At 34.1% G+C, this 25,386-nt stretch overlaps 2 protein-coding genes and 1 long non-coding RNA gene across 4 annotated transcripts; 2 read left to right on the top strand and 1 right to left on the bottom strand.

Annotated features, from left to right (window-relative positions):
• Positions 1–14,604: 14,604 nt before the first annotated feature.
• LOC118484169 (probable receptor-like protein kinase At2g23200) lies at positions 14,605–15,477 on the top strand. The gene has a single exon (XM_035980135.1). It carries the CDS (start codon positions 14,605–14,607, stop codon positions 15,475–15,477), a length of 873 nt encoding a protein of 290 aa, XP_035836028.1.
• A 409-nt stretch (positions 15,478–15,886) lies between these two features.
• Positions 15,887–17,427, top strand: LOC110888852 (putative serine/threonine-protein kinase). Of its 2 annotated transcripts, XM_035980271.1 has the most exons (4): positions 15,887–16,292; positions 16,395–16,766; positions 16,997–17,153; positions 17,238–17,427. In XM_035980271.1, coding segments are annotated over exons 1-4 (933 nt in total). In that variant the 5' UTR covers positions 15,887–15,890; the 3' UTR covers positions 17,240–17,427. The 2 variants fall into 2 exon arrangements, with proteins under 2 accessions (XP_035836164.1, XP_035836163.1); XM_035980270.1 differs by having other exon boundaries at positions 15,887–16,766.
• A 2,666-nt stretch (positions 17,428–20,093) lies between these two features.
• Positions 20,094–22,162, bottom strand: LOC110891180. Its single transcript, XR_002565083.2, has 3 exons — positions 22,003–22,162; positions 20,883–21,052; positions 20,094–20,413 (listed from the first exon to the last, which is right to left on the bottom strand). It is a non-coding gene; the product is annotated as an uncharacterized LOC110891180 (long non-coding RNA).
• Between the last annotated feature and the right edge of the window lie 3,224 nt (positions 22,163–25,386).

Here is a 25,386-nt window from a genome sequence, read left to right as displayed (position 1 = left end):
CTTGAACCACAAGCCTAGCTTTATTCTTGACAACAATACCCCTTTCATCAGTTTTATTTTTGAAGACCCATTTTGTGCCAATAGGACTTACACCCTCTGGCAATCGAACAAGCTCCCATACTTGTTGTCTTCTAAACTGTTGGAGCTCCTCTTGCATGGCTTCTACCCAGCTGTTGTCTTTCAGTGCCTCTTGGTACTTGACTGGCTGATGGAGTGATAGAAAACCAGCAAAAAGACAAATGTTTTGGGATTGACTTCTTGTAAGCACCCCTTCATTGATGTTGCCAATAATTTGATCTGGTGGATGAGATTTCAAGAAGATGAGCTCTCCTTGGTATGGAACAATGGCATTAAGTGGTGAGGGCTGCAGATGTGTATCATCTCAGCCAACCACTGCTGGTGACTTTGATGACCCAGCAGTGGCTTCAAAAGGTGGTGGCATAGGGGGTAGAGGTGTGGACACATGCTGACTTTGATCCATTGTTTGAGGACTTTTATCAACAGTGCTTGATGATGTGGAAGCAGTGGCTGAGGGGCTACTTTGGTCAACAACAGTTGAGGTAGCAGTGCTTGAGCTTTGACAACTGTTTTGAACACCTGTTGCTCTTCCCATTGTGGCAGACTTTTGTTGAGGAATGATGACCTCATACCCATAGTCCGGTGATGAATTCTCAGATGGACCTGCACTGTTAGTCTTGACAGCAGTATTTTCAAAAGTGAACCTATCAAGATCAAACAAATCTGCAGGATTTGCTGGGATTTTCAGTGATGAAAGTTCATTGAACTTTACATTCAAAGTCTCTTCCACTGCTTTGGTCCGTGTGTTAAACACTTTGTAGGCCTTAGCAGTGGTTGAGTATCCCAGGTGATATCCACAATCAATTTTGGCTGCAAACTTTGAGATAGAATCTTTTAAGTTTAAAATGAAGCATGGGCAGCCAAAAACTTTGAAATATGAGATTAATGGCTTTATTTTATATAGCAGTTCATATGCAGTCTTTTGATGCCTGGGGTTGATTAAAACTCTGTTTTGAACATAACAAGCAGTGTTTACTGCCTCTGCCCAAAAAGTTAATGGCAAACCTGAATCTGCAAGCATGGTTCTGGCAGCCTCAATCAAAGTTTTGTTCTTTCTTTCAACAACCCCATTTTGTTCTGGTGTCCTTGGAATGCTGTATTGCCTCACAATTCCTTTTGACACACAGAAATCATCCAACTCATTGCTCCTGAACTCTGTGCCATTGTCACTTCTGAAGATTTTTACTGGAAGGTCAAACTGCTTTTCAACCTGTTTCACAAAGTCTTACAGAATGCCTGCAGTCTCATCTTTTGAGTGTAGAAAGTAAGTCCATGTAAACCTAGAGAAGTCATCAACAATAACTAAACAGTATCTCTTTTTCTTGAGACTCATGACTTTCACTGGGCCAAACAAATCCATATGAAGCATATGCAAACATTTGGTTGTTTTGGACTCATCAATGGATTTGTAGGAGCTTTTATGTTGTTTTCCTTTTAGGCAGGAAACACAATGCTCAGGACAGGTGAATAGTTTTTGAGGTAAACCCCTTACCAGCCCCTGTTTTGAAATGGCAGTGATTGTCTTAAGATTTGTGTGCCCCAATCTTCTGTGCCATAGTTCTGTCTCTTTGTTTGATGCAGCTGAGAACAGGCAGGCATCAGTTCTGGGACACTCTTTTGACATATCAACAACATAAACATTGCCACTTCTTTGAGCAACAAGTTTAGTTTTACCATTTTTGATTATTGCTTCAATCTTTTCAACCATTTCTGGTCCAACAATCCTACAACACTCCTTTGTGAAGAATGATCCATACCCCTTATCACTCATTTGGGATACACTCAGGAGGTTGAATTTTAGATTGTCTATAAGATTGACATTTTCAAATTTTACATTACCAGATTTCACTGTACCAGACCCCAGAACTTTCCCTTTACTATTATTACCAAAGGATATATCACCCCCTCCATGAATTTTGAAGTCTTGAAGAAGGGCTTTACATCCTGTCATGTGCCTGGAGCCTCCACTATCTACATACCAAAGACTATCTAAGCATGCAGAAGCTCCCTGCACATGAAGTAAAAGGATTAGTTCATTAAGGTCTCCAAAGCCAATAAGGCTTTGGATGGAGTCTCAACAGTGTTTAATATGGAGGCAGATGCATGGACAGTGGTTAGCTCAGGGGTTTGAACATTTTTGGAAATGGTTTTCTCTAACCACTGTTGTGGGTCATTGCCAATCACCTGTTGATAACTAAAAGGATGCCTGTTCACTCTTGGTTTAGAGGGCTTTTTGTAAGCCTCATAAACATGTGGGATCCTTTGTTATGATGGTTGTCCTTTGCCTCTCCTGAATTGATTGGCAGGAGGCGCATCAGTCACTTGAACATCTCTTTGAACAGATGTTTAATTCAGCTGTTTTGTGACAGCTGTTTGGACAGGGACAAACAGTGGTTGTTTCTTGGTGAATTTGACAGATGATGCTGATGAACTTAAGGATGTTTTTGCAATGTACTCATTCTTTTTCTCATCAAAGTTTTTGAGATACACACATTCCTTAGTTTTGTGGTTATTTTTACCACAGATGGTGCAGCTTTCAGCAGGTACAATGACACTTGTTTTGTTTAGATCATGTGCTTTTAGATGAAAACAGTCTTTTGTTAGATGATTTCTTTTTTCACAAAAATCACAAAAGAGGTTTTAATCTTTTCTCCCTTCTTCCTTTTCTCAGATTCCTTTGCAACAGAGTTTTGAACCACTGTTGGGATATCTTTGATAGGAATGACCTTTGCTTTTGGAGCTTTTACACCATCAGTGGTTGTGAAATCCATTGGTTTGAAATTTTCCAGGATGTCACACTCATCAAACCATGTGGGTTTAAATTGATATTTCTCAATTTCCTCAAAAGTTGAGGATCCCACATATCTTTCCAGAGTAATTTTGTTACCAAGTTTGTCAGTTATTTTAACTTCTTGGCCATTCTTGTTGGTTGGTATTATTTCAGTTGAACCAGCTTGTTTTTCTAGAGTGTTTACAAGATCATCATATTTTCTGTGTCCTATACCAAACTTGACATTGCTTTTAAGCTATTTTGCAAGCATAACCTCATACCCTTTACAAGATTCCACCCATCTTTCACAGGTGATCTGGGTGAACTCCAACTCCTTTTTGCAAACTTGGTATTTTTCTACCATAGTTTAGAGTTGAGTTTTGGTTATGCTCTGCTCTTCTTTGAGAATGCTGATCACTTTATCTTTTTCAGCCAATTTGTTTCTAAGTTCTTTTAATGACTTTTCAAATTTGACTTCATCAGACAAGACTTTATCCCTAAGGTTTTCATTTACCTCTTTAATGTTAGCAAATGCAATAATACATTTGTCTGAACACAGTTTTTCAAGAACTTGAGGTGTTACCTTGGCAGCAGCCATCATGGCACAATCACATTGATGATCACCTTCTTCATCTGCTCTCCCTTATTCCTCACAAGCTTTCTTCACTTTCTCTTTCTCTTTGTCTTCTTTGGACCAAGGGTCTGACAGTGGTTCAATCAGGGTTTCTGAATTTTCTCCCAGCAGTAGTTCTCCAGCAACTGCAGTAACCACTACTTCAGCAACTTCATCCACTGTTTCAGCACTTAGCTGTTCACCTTCAGTTTCTACCCCTTCTGGTATTGACTCTAATGCCATCAAACAAAATTCATCATCAAAAGTATCATTAGAAGCATAGAGAGCAGAATTTTCATCACCAAGCTCATCAGGCATGCTGCTCCAATCAACAAAGCCTTGTGTGAAAAAGCTTTGCTGATCTGGTTGTACCACTGTTGGAGCAGCCTGTTGAGGTGCAACAGGTTGCACTTGTGCCTGAGGAACAGGGGCTTGAACATACTGAATTTATGGAACAGTGGTTTGAACATAATGCACAGGCACAGGGGTTGCAGCATAGTGAGCAGTGTTAACATGTGCTGCAGGGGCATATTGGGTATAGTGCACAGTGCTTTGTTGTTGAGGTCTAGGGTTTGAGCTAGGATGCGTAATTATTGGACCCGTGGTTTGACTTCTGCATTCCCTAGCAAAATGACCTAGCCTATTGCACTTGTAACATTTCAGTTTTGATTTATCCAATCCCACCCTCAAATTCCCATGAAGTCCTGGGAATTTTCTCCCTGTTCTTTTGTAGAATTTGCTTGTTCTAACACTAAGCAAAGCCAATTGATGCAAAATGTCCATCTCTTCTAAGTCAGTGGGATCAAAGTGTTACAAATCATTGAGTTCAAAGCACAAGTTATCTGACATCTGGTTTTCACAATTTGCAGTGAAAGCATAATTTGCAGAGTGAGAATCAGAGTTGTTAAAATTTCCACCAGCAGTTATGTCAATAAAATGATCATAACTCTGATCCTTACTGCTGCTACCAGATTCTTCCTGACCAAAAAGAGCTGTGCTGCCAAATGAATAGTCATCAGCAACTTTACCAGACTCTTGCAACTTCCTTTTCTGGTTTAACTCCCTTTCATAGGTCAGGAGTCTACCATGGAGTTGGGTCAGGGTCAGATCTTTGAACTCAACTGAATTCCTGGTGACAAAAGCAATTGTGTCCCATTTTTCACGTAGTGATCTAAGAAACCTGCTATTTTGAGTTGCATTTGGGAATGTAACTTTAACAAGCCTTAGTTCACTAATGAGACAGCTAAAACGTTCAAATTGTTGGGTTAATGATTCACCTTTGATGTGACAAAATGTTTCATACTGCTGATTCAGAATTTCCCTGTTGTTTCCAATAACCTCTTCCATTCCCCCAGATTGTTCCTTCAATGCATCCCACAATTCTTTGGCACTGTTACAGTGTAATAGCCCAGCATAGATTTCATTGGGTAATGCAGAAGCTATGATGCTAAATGCTTTGGCATCGAGTTCGAACTTTTGAAAATCAGTTTCAGTATAGTTTGCAGTTGGTTTAGGTACGAACTTCTTTGCATCCTCAGCACTTGGCACCATAGGAACATGGGGACCAAAAACAACAGACTTCCAACATCCAGTATTCTGTTGAGCAAGGATGTGACCCATCCTTCTCTCCCAGATGTTGTACTCATTACGTTTAAGCATGGGTGGTTTGAAAAGAGAGCCAATGTTATTCTTATCATCTTGTGATTGTGACGTCATCCTGGTTGTTTTACAGGCACTGATTAATCAAATTTAATGGTGATTAAACCTTGCTCTGTTTTTCAACGAAATGAACAAACTATCAGTATCAACGATTGCGAGCTGAACTATTTATGTCAAAATGATTGTTAAATCAAATTTGACTGTCCAAGCTCTGATACCAATTGTTAGGATCTGAGTTTGGTTTTGATTGTGTTTTACGTTTGAATTAAGATGAAGATGAATGAGTTGTGCAGCGGAATTAATATGGAAGCAAACTTTTCACAATCAAACAGGAGAAATGATTTTAACATACAAGTTTAACATTGAACCGAATGATTGAATTTATTTTCAACAACGATTACAATATGCAAGTATGCAACAAGCTCCCCCTCAGCCCGAGCTCACAGTATTTGTTCGTGCAGGAAGAAGATGGTGAAAGAGCTAATAGAATAGTACAGAGCACTGTTCTATTTATAGGCACTAGCAAACCACTGAAGCATCTAAGCTGACGTCGCCATGAAAGTGACATCTAACCTCCTAACAAACTCTAACCTCTGACCTCTAACCTCCTAGCAAACTACTGATATTACAATACATTACATGAAGTAAACAAAACTACTGCTGCATCCTTCCACTGTTGTAAACCCAGCAGTACTTGTCATGATCAGCAGTGCTTGACTCAAGGCAGTAGATTGGGCAGCAGGGCTTTAGTTCTTCATCAGTCTTTGACTTAATCAGCAGTTGTAGGTCAGCAGTTTGTATGATCAGTAGATAGGAGGTCAGCAGATGTTAAAACCACTTTCAAGGGGAGAGACTTGTATGCATAACATCTGCTTATTCTGGATCCACTGCTCTGATCCAGTTTTAGCTTTAATTATTTGTTCCTTTGGCAGGGTTCAATCCCAACAACATTACTAATATCAGACAATTGCACTATCATTTACACTACCATTCATAATACACTACTTTTTACATTAACAATATTAGAAATTCATATGTGCATCTATATGTATGAACTTGTTATAACATTACAACACTAGAAATGCACATGTGCATCTATATGTATGAAAATGTTATAACGTATTTTGGTACACCACTTTGAATACACTTTCCCTTTCATATATCATACCATCCATAATACACTACCATTACCTCCTACCATCCGTAATACAATACCATTACGAATATTTCACTTTATAACATGTACATCAATACCCTTTATACCATCCAAACAACATATTACATCATAAAGTAACAAATATAATCAAACCATCAACCACTAGATATAACTAACCAAAACACATGTATATGGGCCTACTTCATCATTTAAAATCACAAACTTTTTGTACTAAAACACGTTATGTCATGGTTATACATAATGATGCACATGTGCATTCTTAATATTGGTAATTTAAAAACTAGTGTATTGCGGATGGTAATGTAAATGAAAGTGCATTTTTCTACTACTGGTAATATATCACAGAATTTGTCCAAGAAATCATACATATGCACATGTGCATCCATAACTGTTACTCAAAAAAAAAGTTTTTTTTTTGTAATGAAATATAACGATTTTTTTAGAAAAATATTAAAAAAAAATTGTGTGTTTTTTTGGATTTTTTTAGGCATTTTTTCTGTTCACACTGGTTCTCACGGTTCTCGCAATAAAGGTGGTTCTCGCATGAACCCTACCCTATATATATATATATATATATATATGAGTTGCGATGAAATCCGTAAAAAGAGGTAATCAATCAAATGGGATAACCAATCAGATGCAATAAACCATAAGGATTTGCTATTATGTAATGCAATTGATAAACCTTAAAAAGGTTGAGACGATTCGAGTCAAAGAGGAGAGAACGTCAATCAAAATTAAAATAGGCTATAAACAAATCATATAATGAAAAGATGCAGAATGATCACTAAGTCAAAATTCCCCGAAGTTGAGTATACATGATATTTTTACCATAAGTTAGTAAAGTTGCCTTATACTATGCAACTTATTAGTGCATCCCAAAATAAATTAAAACAAGAAAAAGAAAAAATAGATATAAAACTTACATTGGGCCCCATTATCTCACAAAATACACCATTCTTCACCAAGTGTACTCCCCTCAAATGCAAACCCCTCAAATGCTACATCCATATAAGCTAAATGCAAGCTAAATGCTTTGCATTGGCCATGGTCTTATAAAGTTTTACCTCTCGTGTTGGTGACTCAGCTCAAGTTTGCCTCAATATTCCACTGCATTCACTACAAAAATTATTGAATTGAACCATTGAACAGATTGCCCACATTCTATTACCTCCAAAAAGTGAAAACCCAAAACGATGAATATATATCACATGACAAAAACGTCCCACATTCTACGCGGCTTATTTCTTTTCTCTAGGTTTACTTTCATGAAAGCATTTTTTCTGTTCGAGTTTCAACTCAAAATAATAACGCATATAAAGCTCCATTTTAATTGAGGACAAAATAGGTTAAGCTCGTTAAAAGTTTTTAGGCTGCAAGCTTTCTGTTTACTTTCGAAAATGATTTGTTTCACTTTTAACTCAAATCTGCATGGAATAATTTCAAGAAATTGGACACGATAGGTAGTGCTTTCAAAAAGTCAACACTTGAAGGATGAATATATATATAGGGGAAGGTTCAAATGAAAACCACTAGTTATTGTGAAAACTAGAAAACTAACTAAAACCCACTAAAAAGGAGGGGGAGAAGACTTTTAATGAAGGAGGGGTAAAATTGGAACAAAAAATATATAACTTTTCAAACATTTCCCATTTCTTCATACGTTATCATTTTAAAACAAAAATGGCACCATAAGATCACAAATTTTCTTATCTTTCATTCAAGTATATTCGAGCATATTTTTTATGACATAAAAAAAGATTTATGGTGTCGTCTTGTTTTCAATACTATTATTATAGTAGTGCAAATGTGCAATATAACATGTACTACAATTTGCATTACATGCTTAAAATTAGTTTTTTAATTCTAGTTTAGCTTTTAGGGTTAGTTTTTTTGGAGGTTAGGATTAGGATTAGGTTTTTGGGTGTGGGGGGGAGGGGGGTTTAGGTTTTTGGGGGTGGGGGTGGGGGGTTAGGTTTTTTTCGGGTTTATGTTTAGGGTTTAGTTTTAGGTTTTCGGGAGGGTGGGAGTGGGGGGGTTTAGGTTTTTTTTTTTTTTGGGGGGGGGGGGGGGTTAGGCTTTTGGTGGGAGGTTGAATTTAGGTTTGGGGGGGGGGGGTGGGGGGTTTAGGTTTTTGGGGGGTGTCGGTGGGGGGTGGGTTAAGTGGTTTAGGCTTTCCGTATTAGTGCACATGTGCAGTACAATCAAAAAAAAAATTTTTTTTTTGAAATTTTTTTTCCATATATAAAAAGTAGCGATTTTTTCTAAAAAAAATTGTAAAAAAAAAAAAAATTTTTTGTATGTTTTTTAGGTTTTTTTAGGCTTTTTTAGTTCGAGTTTTCACAATAAAAGTGGTTTTCATTTGAACCATCCCCTATATATATATATATATATATATATATAGGCTAGGAGTTGGCTAAAAAGTCCAAATTTCCTTAAAAATGTAGAAAGTCATAAAACACCAAATTATCAACCATAAAACACACCAAAAACCCACAAATAACAAAATAAAGATTAATAAAACATCATATATGTGGGTTGTGTTTTGTGTTTTGGATGATAAGGCTCTGATTATCGAATAACAAATATTATTGTGTTTTATGTTGATTAGCATGTTGTGTTTTATATTCATAGTTCTACGATTGTGTGTTTTAAGTTTCTATGAACTATTATGGTTTAATATGGTGTTTTAGTAATTTTCACTCTGTTATTTGTGGGTCTTAGGTGTGTTTTATGGCTGAAATTAGAGTGTTTTATGACTTTTTACACTTTTTAGGAAATTTCTAGCCGAACCCCACCCTATATATATATAGGGTAATGCTAGACAGAAAACCCTTAAATTCTTAGGAAACTCTGGAAACTCAAAGCTCCCGACTTTTTTTTTTTGAAAAAAATAACACATGTAATATACATGTTTTTAAGAGTTTTGGGCCAAAAAAATCAAAAAAGCGCCGAGTACTTTTTTTTTAAAAAAATAAACAAGTTCCAAAAACTTCGTTGACTAACATGTGTTAGACAAAAAATGCTGAAAGTTGCTGAAATTTGTTTTTTTTTTAAAAAAAAACCCTTCGGCGCTTTTTTGATTTTTTTGGCCCAAAACTCTTAAAAACATGTATATTACATGTGGTATTTTTTTTTTAAAAAAAAGTCGGGAGCTTTGAGTTTCCCAGGTTTCCTAAATATTTAGGGTTTTCTATATAGCCCAACCATATATATATATATATATATATGGTTGAGTTCATTTCAGAACTCTAAATAACTACAGAACTTTCAAAGCTCCTAATAAACAATCATTTTATATATAAGTTTTTGTATTTAGGATCTTTTTATCATCTATTATATGTATTTCTTTGATTACATACATGTTAAAAGTAGTTTACATATGTTTAATTGCCAAAATTATATATATGTGTCATAACTAATTACATATATGTAAAAAAACTAGTTTACATATGTATAATTATAAAATTACATATAAAAAATAATAAAATTACACTTAACATGTATGTAATCGTAAAAATACACATAATAAATGATAAAATTATCCTAAACATAAAAATATATAAATAAAAAGATTATTTATTAGGTGTTCTTTAAATATTTATGGTTCTGAAATGATCCTGGCCACACACACACACATATATATATATATATATATATATATATATATATAGGGAAAGTGTACTGTACAAATGCCCTTATCGTACATTACGTACGCGTCAATCTCAGCCGTCAGATCATCTTCCCGCATTTTAAAATCGCATGTTGTTTTTTTTATAACAATTTCGCATGTGATAATTTTTGATGAATTCGCATGTTGTTTTTTTGTACCAATTTCGCATGTGATAATTTTGATGAAATAGCATGTTGTTTTTTTATAACAATTTCGCATGTGATAATTTTTTATGAATTCGCATGTTGTTCTTTTGTACCAATTTCGCATGTGATAATTTTGATAAAATAGCATGTTGTTTTTTTGTAACAATTTCGCATGTGGTAATTTTGATGAAATCGCATGTTAAAAAACCAACATGCGAAATTGTTACAAAAAAACAACATGCGAATTCAATGCGAGAAGATGATCAGACGGCTGAGATTGTAGCGTACGTAATGTACGATAAGGGCATTTGTACGTTAACCTGACCCTATATATATATATATATATATATATAGGGAGAGGATCATGAGAAAACTACATCGAAATGAGAAAACTAGAAAACTAACTTAAAAAGCCTAAAAAAAAAGCTAAAAAACATACCAATTTTTTTTTTTACAATTTTTATAAAAAATCGCTATTTTTTATATATATAAAAAATTGTTGTACTGCACATGTGCATTATATATGTACTACACATGTGCACTATATCCGTAATAGTGCACATGTGCAGTACAACAAAAAAAAAATTATTTTTTTCTTTAGAAAATTTTTTTCCATGCATAAAATATAGCGATTTTTTATAAAAAAGATGTAAAAAAATGGTATGTTTTTAGGCTTTTTTAGTTAGTTTTTTGGTTTTCTCATTTAAACTAATTTTTTCATGATCCATCCCCTATATATATATGTATGTATATATATATATATATATATATATATATATATATATATATATATATATATATATATATAGGGGAATGTTCATTTGAGAAGACATTTAATGTGAGAAGAAAAAGAAGAAAGGGCATATTAGTAAAATATTATTTCATTTATCACTCATATCATTAATTTTTCTCTCTTTAATTAATTAGTCAATTAATCATTAATTATTCAACATATAATCTACAAAACCTACACATATCAAAATTTTCCTACATATAGCCTACAAATTTTAGAATTTCATCCTACACAGCCAAAATTTATCCTACACACTTCGAAATATATCCTACATAACTCGTAATTTATCTTACACAACTAGTAATTTATTTTACACTTTAAATTAAGTTGTTTTTTTTAATTTAGAAAAAGTATATATTTTGAAAATGTGTTACAAATTTAATTTAGTTAGTTATTAAAGGGGAATAATACAAATTAATGTTTTATATAAGTTTACCAATATACCCTTATATTAAAATTAAATGCAAATATTAAATGAAGTAAAATGAAGCATTCTTCTTATTGGCTGAAACTTCTTCTTTTTTCTTCTTACAAAATTTTTTTTTCTCATTTGAACCTTGTAAGAAGAAAAAAGAAGAAATTTCAACCAATATGAATGCTTCATTTTACTTCATTTAATATAAGTATTTAATGTTAGTATATGGGTAATATGATAAACCTACAAAGACCATTAATTAGTTGTATTCCTCTTTAATAGCTAACTACATTAAAATTTGTAATTTATCTTCAAAATATATATTTTTTCAAAAAAATAAAATAAAATAATTTAGAGTGTAGGATAAATTACAATGTGTATATGATAAATTACGGGTTGTGTAGGATAAATTTCAACATATGTAGGGTAAATTTCGAAAGGTGTAGGGTAACTTTTGATGTGTGTAGTCAAAAAACATTAGTGTGAAGGATTATAGTTTTTATGACTAATTAATTAGTTAAAGATGATAATAAATGAGATAAGTGAAAAGGTATTTAATGTTTTACAATTGTACCCTTTGTTCTTTTTCTTCTCAATTAAATTTTTCTTCTCAAATGAACCTTCCCCTATATATATATATATTATATATATATATATATATATATATATATATATATATATATATATATATATATATATATATATATAGGGCAGGGTTCATGAGTGAACAATGATTTATTTGTGAACAAAATGAACTTATCTTGACCATTGATTTTGTAGATCTAGATTTTTTCTTTAATGGCAAGATTGTAATTATCTTTTGTAACTTACATGTAATTTAATAGACACAAGGGTATAATTGTATATTTCTATCTTCATTTAATTAATTAATTTTTTCTTTCTCCTGATTTCTCTTTCCAATTAAAAGAATATTTAATTAAATTCTCTATATTTTTTTTCCTCTCACATATTACCTAACTTATTATTTCATAATTTAAAAAAAAAATACAAACATTATAAAATATTGTTCCATCTAGAACATAATTAAAAATATTTAATTACATTCTCTATACATATATGTATTAGATCAATGTTTGATGAAAAGATGTATAGTGGAAACAATATGTAATAACACACAAGTGTATAAGTCTGGTATAGATCGACATGTATACACTATGTACTTGAATAATACACAGGTGTATACGTCTGGTATATACCGACCCGTATGCACATATGTACTTGAATAATACACAAGTGTATAAATCTGGTTTATACCGACCCGTGGAAGCAAGATGTAATAATACACATGTGTATAAGTCTTGTATATACTGACCTCTATACACATATGTTAAAAATCATAATTTAATTATGTTTAATATTTAATTTTAAAAGGAACATAACAATTTATTTAAAAAAAAACATTAGCCCTTCAATCTCTTATAATTAAAATAATAGAGAAATAATTAAAAATGAGAGAGAGAGAGAGGGGGAGAGTTAAGAGAGGAGAAAATTAAGGGATTTTAATTAAAAGTACTTGGCTAATGTCAATCCTACCCTTTTAATCTAAAAAATGATCAAGGGCCAGGATTAATTCACTTAATTCACTCTCAAGATGTTGTTCACTCATGATCCTAATCCTATATATATATATATATATATATATATATATATATATATATATATATATATATATATATATACACACGAGTTGTGATGAAATATGTAAAATGAGGTAAACAATCAAATATGATAAACAATCGGATGCAATAAACCATTAGGTTTTGCTATTATGTAATGCGATTGATAAACCTTAAAAGGGTTGAGACGATTTTATTGCCGTCAAAGAGGAGACAACATCAATCAAAATTAAAATAGGCTGTAAACAATTCATATAATGGAATGAGGTAGAATGGTCACTAAGTCAAAATTCCCTGAAGTTGAGTATACATGATATTTTTAGTTTCCTTGGGTATATATGAAATTTTCAATATTATGCCTTAATGGAGTTAAACAAATGACGTAACTAATGGGAAATTCAATTCTTAGACTTATGGGTTTTTTTTTTTTTTTTTTTTTTTTTGGGGGGGGGGGGGTGGGGGTGGGTTTCCAAATGAGGCTCACACCACAAAGGTGGGGGTTATTGGGACCTTATGTGATATGTGGTATTGGGTATCATCAAATAGCCCCCCTGCCCCACGCCAGCTATCCCCACCAAGCGCATCCACCCGTCGCGATGTTCACGCCCGTCTTGTAGCTAATGTAACACCATTGGCGTCCCAATGAAGCCCCATAACACATAGCCTATGTTTCTCTCTTCAAACATCCCTAGTCTACCTTAAAAACAAACAAACAAAGGGTATATTAAACTAACCTGTAAGTTCTCTTATTCTTATTAAGTTGTCTTACAAAGTTTTTGTTCCTATGCGTTATCATCTAATTATTTATAACATCAAATTTTTCAATTGATTTATGAATCAAGTTAAATACGTTAAATAATTTCAAGTGTTACAATAGATACTTCCTCAACTTCCCTTTTACAGTTTATTATTTAATTTTATTTAAATTACATAAAGATTAACATGTATAATCCTCTTTCTATACCAACAATTAACTTAATTAGTTGGCCTAGCAACTTATTTCACTTCAATAACACTAAGGCAACACATATTATTAACAACAATATATAATTTTAGCAAATGTATTCTTAGACTTATTATAGGCAACGAACAATAACTTTGACCAAACTTAACCCAGAAGATTTATATTGGTCTCATATTATCACTCAATGTATCTAGGCCTTATTTATTTATTGAGCCTACTATAAATAATTTGTGGGCTTGTAAAAACGTGGTGGGCTGGACCATGGTAAGCCAACCAAAAGTAAAACAAGGATACATGAAACAAAAGCAAAGCAGGGTCGTCTGGTCCAGAGTCATAACTCAAATCTCGCTGGAACTTTCACTGCCGTGCGAAGAGGGTGGAATTAGATGGATATTAACTTCATCCGAATATATATTAACTACTCAATTTCTTTCAATCCCCTTTTCCTTTTTCTATCTTAGCCGTAACTCCCTTGTCATGTATTTAATTTGCAGGTGGGGAAGAACTTGAAACACTTGAAGATTCCTCTCACTCATATTCAATCAGCAACCCATTATTTCTCAAACAAATACAGAATTGAAAAGTTCTCGGAAGGCTATGCTTTCTACAGAGCAGAACTCGAGCATTATGATAAAGAGAATCCATCATCCAAGAGACACAACACTGTACTTATCGAAAGATGTTATTCGGAGAAAAAGAGTTTCTCACAGAGATAGAAATTCTTTCCGGTGGAGTTAAGCATCCCAACATAGTCACTCTGCTTGGATTTTGTATTGAAGCTTCTGAGATGATCCTTATCATTGACGATTTCTCTAATGAATTCCTTGATGATTATTTGGGAAACCTCAAAGACAAACGTGTTTTGACTTGGGAAAAACGTTTGAAAATATGCATTGATGTTGCACACGCATTGAAGTACATTCACTATGAGATGGAAGACCAAAAGACAATAATAAACCGTGATATAAACTGCGCCAGCATTGGGTTGGACGAGAATTTTGGGGCAAAGATTATTGACTTTTGGTGGTCCATATTTTTGCCTCCAAATCAAGAAGACGACACTCTCTATGTTGACTGGATTGGCAGAAAGTTCAACATAGATCCAGAATATAAGAAAACTGGTAAGTTAAAAAGAGAATCAGATGTTTATGGGTTCGGAGTATTCTTGTTTGAAATTCTATGTGGGAGGTTAGCGAGTCACTTAATTTACCTTAAGGAGGGTGACATAGGGCTGGCCCATGTAGCACGACGAAGCTTCAGCACAGGATCACTAGAAGAGATGATAGATCCCATAATAAAGGAAGAAATTGGTGAAAACAAATTTGTTCTAAATAGAGGACCCAACAAGGATTCGTTGCATACGTTTATTACAATTGCACACCAATGTGTGGCGGAAACTCAAGACCAACGCCCAACAATGAAAGTCGTAGTCAACAAACTTGAGAAAGCATTATTCTTTCAAGTAAGTCACTGTAGTTTATCAATGCCTAGAAGTAATCTGAGTGATGGTTCACCTTTATATAGAAAACAAAAATTAGAATGCTTTATATAAAATTCATTGTTAAAATATAATGTCTAGCATCAACCTATAAAGTTTACTTTTTAGACATTGTAGGAATTTATCAATCCTACCTTTTAGACTATCAAGTTATGACTTTGCTAGAATTGCTTATACGGAAATATAACAATAAATAAAAATTCAATCCAAAACCTTTAGAAAACACAGTATAGTGCATATTTATTTCATAAGGGACATTTATCATCATATTAAAATCATGTTGTTCAATGTTTGTGATCAATGATATGACCCAATTATCAATTTACGCATCATTTATAGTTTTTCATAACATTTAGAAAAAGATAATACCAATTTAGTTTACTATTGCCACTTTATTATAGTTATAAATATATTTATTTTATTTGGTGCGTCATGTTTAACAGAACAACAACAAGGATAACCCCAAAATGTCACTTGAAGACATAAAACGGGTGACCCAAAACTTTCATGGTGACAATTTCATCGGCGGGGGAGGATTTGGTAAAGTCTTTAAAGGAAACCTTCAAGATGGAGAAGGAATTAAAACCATTGTTGCAAAGCGATTGGATACAAGGTTTGGTCAAGGAGAACAACAATTCTTTAGTGAGCTCCAAATTCTTTTGGATTATAAACATGAGAATGTCATTGGTCTTGTAGGCTACTGTGATGAAAATGATGAAAAAGTCCTTATCTATGAGTATTTGTCCAGGGGAAGTCTTGATAGGTATTTGAATGATACTTCTCTTACATGGGTGAAACGACTTAATATATGCATTGATGTTGCAAGAGCGTTGGATTTCCTACACGGAGGAGTAGGAAAACAAGCAAAGGTCATACATAGGGACATCAAAACTGAAAACATCCTGTTAAACAATGATTGGAAAGCAAAACTGGCTGATTTTGGGCTATCGCTAATATGTTCAATAAATCAGGAAACAGACTATATCATCGATCATGCGTGTGGCACAAGAGGATACGTGGACCCACTTTATAGACAGTCGGGATTCCTAACCATAGAGTCTGATATTTACTCTTTTGGTGTTGTTTTATTTGAGATTTTGTGCGGGAGATCAACGTTTGCAATCCACAAACATGAGGGTCACTATCTACCGGATTTCATTAAAAACAACTTTGAAGAAGGAACGTATGCTGAGGTGGTGTTCAAACAAATAAGGGAACAAATCGTGCCGAAATCGTTGACTACATTTCAAGAGATTGCCTACCAATGCCTACATCTTGAACGAGAAAAAAGACCGACAACAAAAGAAGTTTTGGTAGAACTTAAGAAGGCATTGGAATTTCAAGTAAGTTAATGATCATAGTTATTATGTAATCTAGCCATGTTTGTTTAATGCATAAACCAAAGCTTTAACTTCTGTTCATTTAATACAATAAAAATGATGTCTGGTAACTTTTTATACCAGTATCCCAATCGAATTAGAAAGCCCGGACACAGTTCCCTAGGGCTGCCAATCCTATTCTGTCATTTTCTAATCTTGATTTTAATTTTCGTTTGGCTTTCTCATTGCCCCAGTCGAATTCGGATGTTTCCATAATTGAGACACAAGTAGTTGAGCTATCCAGTGAATTGAACGATATGAACATGACTGGCAAATCTGAAAATTCTGAAATACGTAACAAGGAAAAGATGTTACTTCACCAAACCGATGACCAAGCTGAATCTGACTGTTGTAAGTTTGCTTTGTTATAAATATTTAAAATGATTTTATCTTGTGGAGTTTTAAGCTGCTGACAACATTGATATGTGAGTTCAGGAAAGTATAGATTCTCAGGAAGACTGCTACACCTTCTCTGCTGAATATCTCATAAACAAATGCACGTATATGAAAAGGAGGCTTAGTTGCAGGTACTTTTGGTCGGTGTATTAGGTAGGGTGGGTTGAATAACAGATTGGCGTTCATACGGGTCTTGTTTCATATAGGTTTAAACCGGCAAGTTGGATTGAGTTGCACTGTTATTTTTTTTGCATATGACTTAATTTGTTTGTATAAATGAATGTCATGTTGATGCTTCTTTAGCTATAATAAAGGCATCAAATTTTGTTGCCGGCCCCGAAATAGAACTGGACGCCCCTGAACTTGCTCATAATAATCTAATCTGGATTTTATCGGTGAATGTTTTGCCTGATAAATGTAGTTAAGAAATATGTAATCACATGTAGATATCAGAAGGTGATTGAGCTTCAAGCACAAGTACTTTTAGAAATTCAAAGCCAACCAGATCCAGCACATATAATGAGTGTATTCTTGTGAATTTGAAACTTATAATAGTTACCAAAGAACGGTGAGCTTCAGCCAATGTAAGAATACATATATCAGGCTAAAATATAATTAATCTAGACTATGCATGTTATTATTATTATTAGATACTATAGGTTAAGGGAATTATATAACCAAGTGCTTCCTCCAAAGCATATAGTTGAGAATAAAAAGCAACACCAGTGTTTACCTACAAAAACATAATGGGATTTTTAAGGTTTGTTTTCATTGAATCAGCTTCCCTTGGTACAATTATCATGAAAACGTCTCAGAAGCCAGTTCTGGCCCGAACCAAAAGAACCCCTTAGTTTAAATAACCGGTTCCAACCTGAACTCATCGCGGTCCCAACCTGTTCTGACCCGTCACCGCACCTCACACGACCGTCCGTTTTCCTAGATTTAATTTTATCCACATGCTTTCAATTTCATAAGGATCCATTTGTGGGTTTTTATTCAAGAGTAAATCACTACTAAAAAGCACGCCTATTTCCGACAAAGTTTGTTTTGTCGGAAATTTTGGTCAGAAATTGCCAGATTTCTAGTAGTGAATTGCCATTTTAGTCCTTGAGGTTTGACCAAATTCCCACTTTAGTCCAAATAGTTTTTTTGGTGTCATTTTAGTCCAAATAGTTTTTTTTCCTGCCATTTTAGACCCTGACTTTTGTCATTTTTTGCCATTTTCATCTAATCCACTAACTACATTCAAAAAATTTAGTTAACTTAGGTAAATTTTGGTCAACCCACATTTTTCTTTCTCTTTTTGCAAGTGCGATGGTATGTGGATGGTGGTGTGCCGGTTTACAGTGAAGATGATGGCGGTGGTTGTTGGTTTACGATGATGGTGGTGGTGCTGGTTGATGACGTGGGTGGCGGAAAAGTGGCCGGTGGTTGTGGAAATGATGGGTGGTGATGGTGGTGGGGTGGGTGGTGACGGTGCAGGCAGGTGGTGGCGATGAAAGAAGGTTGTGATGGAGTGGGTGATGGGAGATGGTGGTGGTGGTAGATGTAAATGGCAAAAAATGACAAAAGTCAGGGACTAACATGGTAGGAAAAAAAACTATTTTGACTAAAAGGACATAAAAAAAACTATTTAGACTAAAGTGGCAATTTTGGTCAAATCTCAGAGACTAAAATGGCAATTTACTCTTTATTCAACTTCTAGAATATGAAAATTCCGTTGAAATTAAATCGATTTTCAAGCCCTATCCATGCAGAACAACTACGTTATCGCGTTTTTCCCTTTTATTCTTGTTGATTACTAGATGCAAGCACAATGCTAGTGAAGATTATTGTCTAACTACGGGTGATGCTCATTAGCCTGTTAACTTTGATTTTTTTCTATTATTATTGCCAGTGATGCTCATTAGTATGTTAACTTTGATTTTTTTTTTTATTGTAAAGCCTGTTAACTTTTATTTTTTTTGTTGCAAAACTGCATAATTCATTATGCGACAAAGATCAACTGATGCTCAACTTCATTTACATTCACTTATTTTGTTTAAGTTGAATCCAAAATATATACAAATTATGCAGTTGAAATCAGAAAACAATTTATCTATTTTGACTTATCTAATAGTTGATGTATCTTTAGTCCACTGAAATTGGAATGGTGGGGGCGATATTCCCTTTCGGGGAAGCCTTCCACCTCAGCATCCCGAGGTCCTCCTCGAGACCACACCCCTTGGTCTTAGCTATCAAAGATTTTAAGGGAAAGTTAGTGACATGTGTAGGACCAAGTAAAAATGCAAAAGAAAAATGTATCACGAGAGAATTGATAAAGTAATTAGAAAACAAGTATTGTTTATACCAAATTTCTCCTTGTTTTTGGGCCTAAAACGTGTTGAGCCCAACATGAAGCCCCATCTACTATTCTCATCCATCTTCAGACTTTACTGGCTCAACACGTTTTCAGGCCCAAAAACAAGGGATACGTAATAGCTAACATGTGTAAAATATCTTCTGAATGAGACACTTCTTATCACCATTGTAAAGTATGATTTGGTTTATTCATGTTTAATTTTCAATATTTCATTAATTTATAATCTATGCACTGATGCACATCACCTGTTTGATTAAACGCCTTTGTGAGTTCTTGCTTCCTATTTGGTTTTACTTTTCACTTGTTTTCTTTTGAACGGGTCATATAAAAGTTAAATAATTAATGGATGAGAATTGTGATGAGATGGATTCAAAGTTCAAAAGTTGGTTGTTGCACTTTCGGAAGTGAAACAGGTTTCATACCCTTCTATTAACTTTTGGTGAATTGTTTGTTATCAAGTCAATTGTTAGATAGTCTTTTGATATGGTCTCCCGATTATATTGGTAATTTTGTGACATGGATGTGGTTAAGGATGAAGCAACAAATAATGTCCTTGGTCTAATATACAATAAACTTGGATTACAACTTCATAGGAGTCACGCCCTCAATAATGCAATATATAAGTATTTTGAATCCAACTATGACAATAGTTGTCATAAGTTTGATGATTTGTGCCCTATTTTTACCACTAACTCCTGCATCGAAACCAACTATTGTAGTATTCAAACTAAGTAATTGCATTTAAAGAAAAACTCTATGAACATGTCTCTACCTTGTTGCTGCATAGTTCTCTTGTTGCTACCCTGTTTTCTTGTTGTTGACATGTTCTCAAAACTGCTTCCACCATATCGATCTGTGGAAAATAATGCCCCTAATAAAATAATGAATAGCTTTTGAAAATCTAATAAAGTAAATATGGATTTTGATAAAATTTTATAACCAATTGTTTCTATTCATGGCATTTCATGTAATAAAACAATCTTGGTTTGAAATAAGCAATTTGTCTGTTTTGACCTAAAAGTCAAAAGTGTAAGGAATTGCTGACAATGAAAACCAAAGGATCTAACCCCTTGTATTTCAAATTCAAATGCAAGGACACCACAAACAAATCGTAATGATGGATGTTGATAATTGACATAGCGACAAAATCAACAAAAATACTCATCGGTATGTCAATTGTCAACATATATCTTAGCAATCGCTGAATTCAGGGGTATATAATTTATCAAACTCCACATTCTAGTTTACACTTTCATATAAATACTACACTTTCCATTTTTACCACATTCTAGTTTACACTTTCATATAAATACTACACGTACCTTGTTGCTGCCCTGTTCTCTTGTTGCTGACCTATTCTCTTCGGTGGCAGTCTTAGGAACAGAACTAAGTCAACTAACTCCTTCAAATTGTTTTTTCTCTTTAGTGACAGGCTTAGCATTGCTTCTATCAATATATCTCTTATCAAAACTGCATCCATATTGATCTGTGACTATGCAATGTCGAAAACAAGCACCATTAATTGACGTTATTTTGTGTTCTGAAGTGGGGAATAAAAAATTATATAAATGAATGTGATTATGGATGGATGGTTCTGATATGGAGAAGAAAAAATTATATAAATGAATGTGAATATGGATGGATGGTGATGGATTAGAAGCATAAATAAAGAGTAGACTCCATTGATAATAAAAAAAATGTAATTCAATTTGTTTTTGAGTTCCTTATAACCAAAATGATGCAACTAAACCTTAATCAGAAAACGTTATCAATTTCTATGCATATACCATTATGTTAATTACATTGTCATGTGGTAAACTACTGATCCTTCTTATACTTTATCTAGTTACTTTACAAATTAATCATTTAACTCTTTCATCAAAATATGAATATAAAGAGCTGAATACTCACTTAACACCATTATATGATAATAAGAGTTAATTTGATGAAAAACTATTCATTATTTATCAAGAATCAACAATATAATCTCAATTCTATGAACTCTCTCTTCTAAAAACTACACATAACATACTAGAACATGTTACTGAAGAACTATAATATTCTCTAATATCATCCATAATCTATGCACTCTTAACAACAATCAACATTATTGTTAGCCTGTTACTGAAGAACTTTTGATTTATATAAAATTGTGTATTCATTTATTCAACTAATAATTTCCTAGCCGTAATTCGAAATCACTAAACCTAACAGGATTCAAAATTGAACTCAGATAAAACCGAATTCAAGTTTCTTAATAATTAGGGCTCCAAAAGGATATATAATAAAAAATACAACAAATTGAAGAACATTATGTGTAAACTACTCAACAACAAGATCTTAAGCTCACTAATCACAATCAAATCGAACTTCGATAGGAGATTTCTGTCGGATTGTTAACGATGAGTAGGATTATGAAAGGATATGAAGAGAGAAACATACCAGATCTACCGTGAGTCGCAGATTTGTTTTGATGAACGATGAGCGGAAGAGGATGATGAACGATGATCACCGGAATCAGATCGCCGTAGACGCGGATCTATTTTGACCGAATCGCTGGAGTCGCAGATCTGTTTTTTGAAGTTGCAGATGAGGAACAATGAACACATTCACATATTTTAATGAGTGAATTTCAAGTTTTGTCCTTTGTTTTTAGGCCACTTTGCAAGTTTTGTCCTTTATGTTTAAATTTGACGAGTTTTGTCCTTTATGTTTAAAAATCAAGCACGTTTTGTCCTTTATGCTTGATTTTTATGGACAAAACGTGCTTCATTTTTTAAACATAAAGGTCAAAACGTGTTTGATTTTTAAACATAAAGGGTAAAACGTGCTTGATTTTTAAACATAAAGGACAAAACTCGTCAAATTTAAACATAAAGGACAAAACTTGCAAAGTGGCCTAAAGATAAAGGACAAAACTTGAAATTCAGATCTAATGGTTATTGTCATTTTTAACCCAGAACTTGTGACTGTTGCTAGTTTTTTACTCTAAACATATTTTTAATCAGTTTGGCTTCTATAAGTTTGTGGTTCACACAATTAATTTAAGTTGTTTTAATTTACCGATAAAAATGGCAATATATTTTCCTAAAAAATTATAATTCACTTGAAATCCATGAACCAAACGACCCCTAAGTGTAAATGGGTTATTATATATTTCTCGTATTTGCGTCCGCCTTAAACGATCGCAACTTTTCCTCTTTTCTATTCTTCTCGTATTTGCGACCGCTTTAGACGGTCACAACTTTTGTTTACTTATATATTTCTCGAATTTGCGACCGCTTAAGCGGTCACAACTTTTGTTTTTTCTATTTGCAACCGTTTTCCGACCACTATTGAACTGATTTGCAACGGGTAAAATGTGGTCACAAAATTTGCGACCGTTTTGCGACCGAATCTGGGTTGGTCTTTGATTTTGCAATTGTTTTGGTCGCAAATTAGTCGCCAATTTGCGACTGCCTTATTTTGGTCGCAAATTTTGGTCGCAATTGCTTAGTTTTCTAGTAGTGTGATCACTTAAATGATACACATGTATCCGATTTTTTATCTCACCTGATCAACCTTTTTAATGTGATCTGCAATTCTTGAAGAACCAAGTTGTAGTAACAATTGAAATTAGTGATCAATCACCGGTAAAACACAATCATTGAGAATTGAGAGAACCATTGATTTGCAAAAGATTTGGGATCCTTTATAAAGTTATAAATTTTACCAGGGGTACTTCCCCCTTCACCCAAAAAAAATGTAGATACACTAATTTGCAAAAAGATTTCGGATCCTTTATTTCAAGCATTGCGAGGCCTTGATACATTAGTGTCTTTTTGGTCCTGATTGATGCCTAAGACTTCAAATGCTCTATTTTCTAACATTCTTTTATCTTTTGTTCAGATGACTAGATTAGATTTTGTGTATTTTGTGTTTAAATGGCATGGGTTCTTTGGTATTGATTATGTCAAAGTGATAATCTGCTATGCACACCATCTGTTTGATGAAATGCTTGAATGAAACCCACTTCAATGAGATATGAAGTATCAATTGTTTTGTTACGAACTTGTTCGACATCTGCAAAATGTAAAATTCTTGATTTTCTGTGTAAGTGATTTTAGGAACCCAGACATGTTTTGTAGGTTAATTTCAATTTTTTCATATCATATCATATCATATAGCAGAATATACATATATGCTTCTGTTTGAGGTATGGGTTTTGTGGATTTTAACAGCAACTACTTAGGAATTGTTTATCGGCAGGGCGGTAAATACAGAAAACCTAGGGCACTTGTAAATCATCAGGTATCTTATATACGGCCTCAATCTGCCTCTATGAACATACATTAGCAATCAAACAAGTTGGGATTATGGCTTAATTGGAAACTTCATGACTTTTTATCTGATTGCCCATGAGTCGATTTGTGTGACACTTGCCATGCTGGCAATCAAACACAAAGAAATCTTTAATCCGAGTCGTGCGCTCGTTAGTGAGGTGGTTATCGATACATGTTGATGGATGGGATGTTAGAGATGGTTATAATAGATGTTGTTTGTAACTAACTTGTAGGATTGAGAGGAGACAAAATTGACAACAACAACCATCAAGATAATGAAGACCTGCTGAATATAAATTCTGCAAAAAAAAAAAGTTAAAGTTAACTTTTGTACAAAGTTAACGTTGACTTCAACCAAAAAGTCAATATAGTCAACAGCAGCAAAAGATGTTTTTTTTGAAAGGTAAACTTTATTAACCACAACGTCGACCCAAGCCGGGCTGACAAAACAAACAAAAATTACATATTGACAAATGAAACCCAATCTTTCCAATTTATCTCTTTATGTTTTTAGAAAACCATAAATAACTCAAAACCTTGATTTCACTTAAAATTCCTTCAATTTTGACCGGAACATTTGAGAACTTGAGCTTGTTTCTTGCACGCCAAAGACTCCAACACGTAATCATAATAATGCCTTGCACCGCCTCTTTTTTCTTCTCCGATACAGCAAGACCATTGTAAATTGATAAGAAATCTTGAATGGAAAACGCGAAAATAAGCGGGATCTTACACCAAGAGCGCTGACTCCATTCCACACTGTTGAAACAATAAAGCATGCAATGAAAAGGTGATCAGCGGACTCCGTTTATGAATTACAAAGCGGACAAGACGTGTCATTCAAACCAATGTTTCGGAGCATAAGGGCCTCGGCAGTAGGGAGTTTGTTCATATCCAATCTCCATACATGTATATTAACTTTCAATGGGAGCCAGCTGCACCATTCCAAAACCGCACGGTTGACAGCACCACGATCCTCCTTCAGCAACCTTTTGACCTCTTTAACCGAAAAGCAGCCGTTCGTATTGGAAGTCCACTTCCATTTATCCGATCCAGTAGAGAACTGAAACCCCGAAATCAATCCGACCAGCTGATCATAACTGGACAGCTCGACATCAGAAGATAGATACGAGTTTCAGCTCCAATTTAGAGAGACTTCCCCATTTTGAACTTTGACTCTATCCACCACATTAGCTTTCTTGTCCGATTCAGCTCTAAATAGGTCAGGGTAAACAGTTTTGAGTGGTTCGTCCAAAAGCCAACAATCCAGCCAAAAAGCCACATCTTTTCCGTCTCCGACACAACCTTTCAAAAAAACACCTCAAGGGCCTACCGTTCACCTTAGTGTTTATAAAAGTTTTAGCAATGTTATTCCAAACTCCGGGAAGCGATTTTTTAAAGGGGATGCATTCCCATCCCTTCCTATTCGAGTGAAGAGCACCAATGATTTTTTTCCATGGTTGATGACCTTCCGTCTTGAATCTCCATCCCCATTTGACCAAAA

Source organism: Helianthus annuus, chromosome 11 (assembly GCF_002127325.2).
Source record: "Helianthus annuus cultivar XRQ/B chromosome 11, HanXRQr2.0-SUNRISE, whole genome shotgun sequence".
Taxonomy (NCBI): domain Eukaryota; kingdom Viridiplantae; phylum Streptophyta; class Magnoliopsida; order Asterales; family Asteraceae; genus Helianthus; species Helianthus annuus.
The sequence above is the reverse complement of the archived record's forward strand: the minus strand, read 5'-3'. Positions and strand labels throughout refer to the sequence as shown.

Bases quoted from the DNA above. Each gene is read 5' to 3' on its own strand.
- LOC118484169 (XM_035980135.1), top strand. From the start codon at position 14,605: ATGTTATTCGGAGAAAAAGAGTTTCTCACAGAGATAGAAATTCTTTCC.
- LOC110888852 (XM_035980270.1), top strand. From the start codon at position 15,891: ATGTCACTTGAAGACATAAAACGGGTGACCCAAAACTTTCATGGTGAC. The intron at 16,767-16,996 runs GTAAGTTAATGA...TCATTGCCCCAG, and splicing joins AGAAGGCATTGGAATTTCAA to TCGAATTCGGATGTTTCCAT.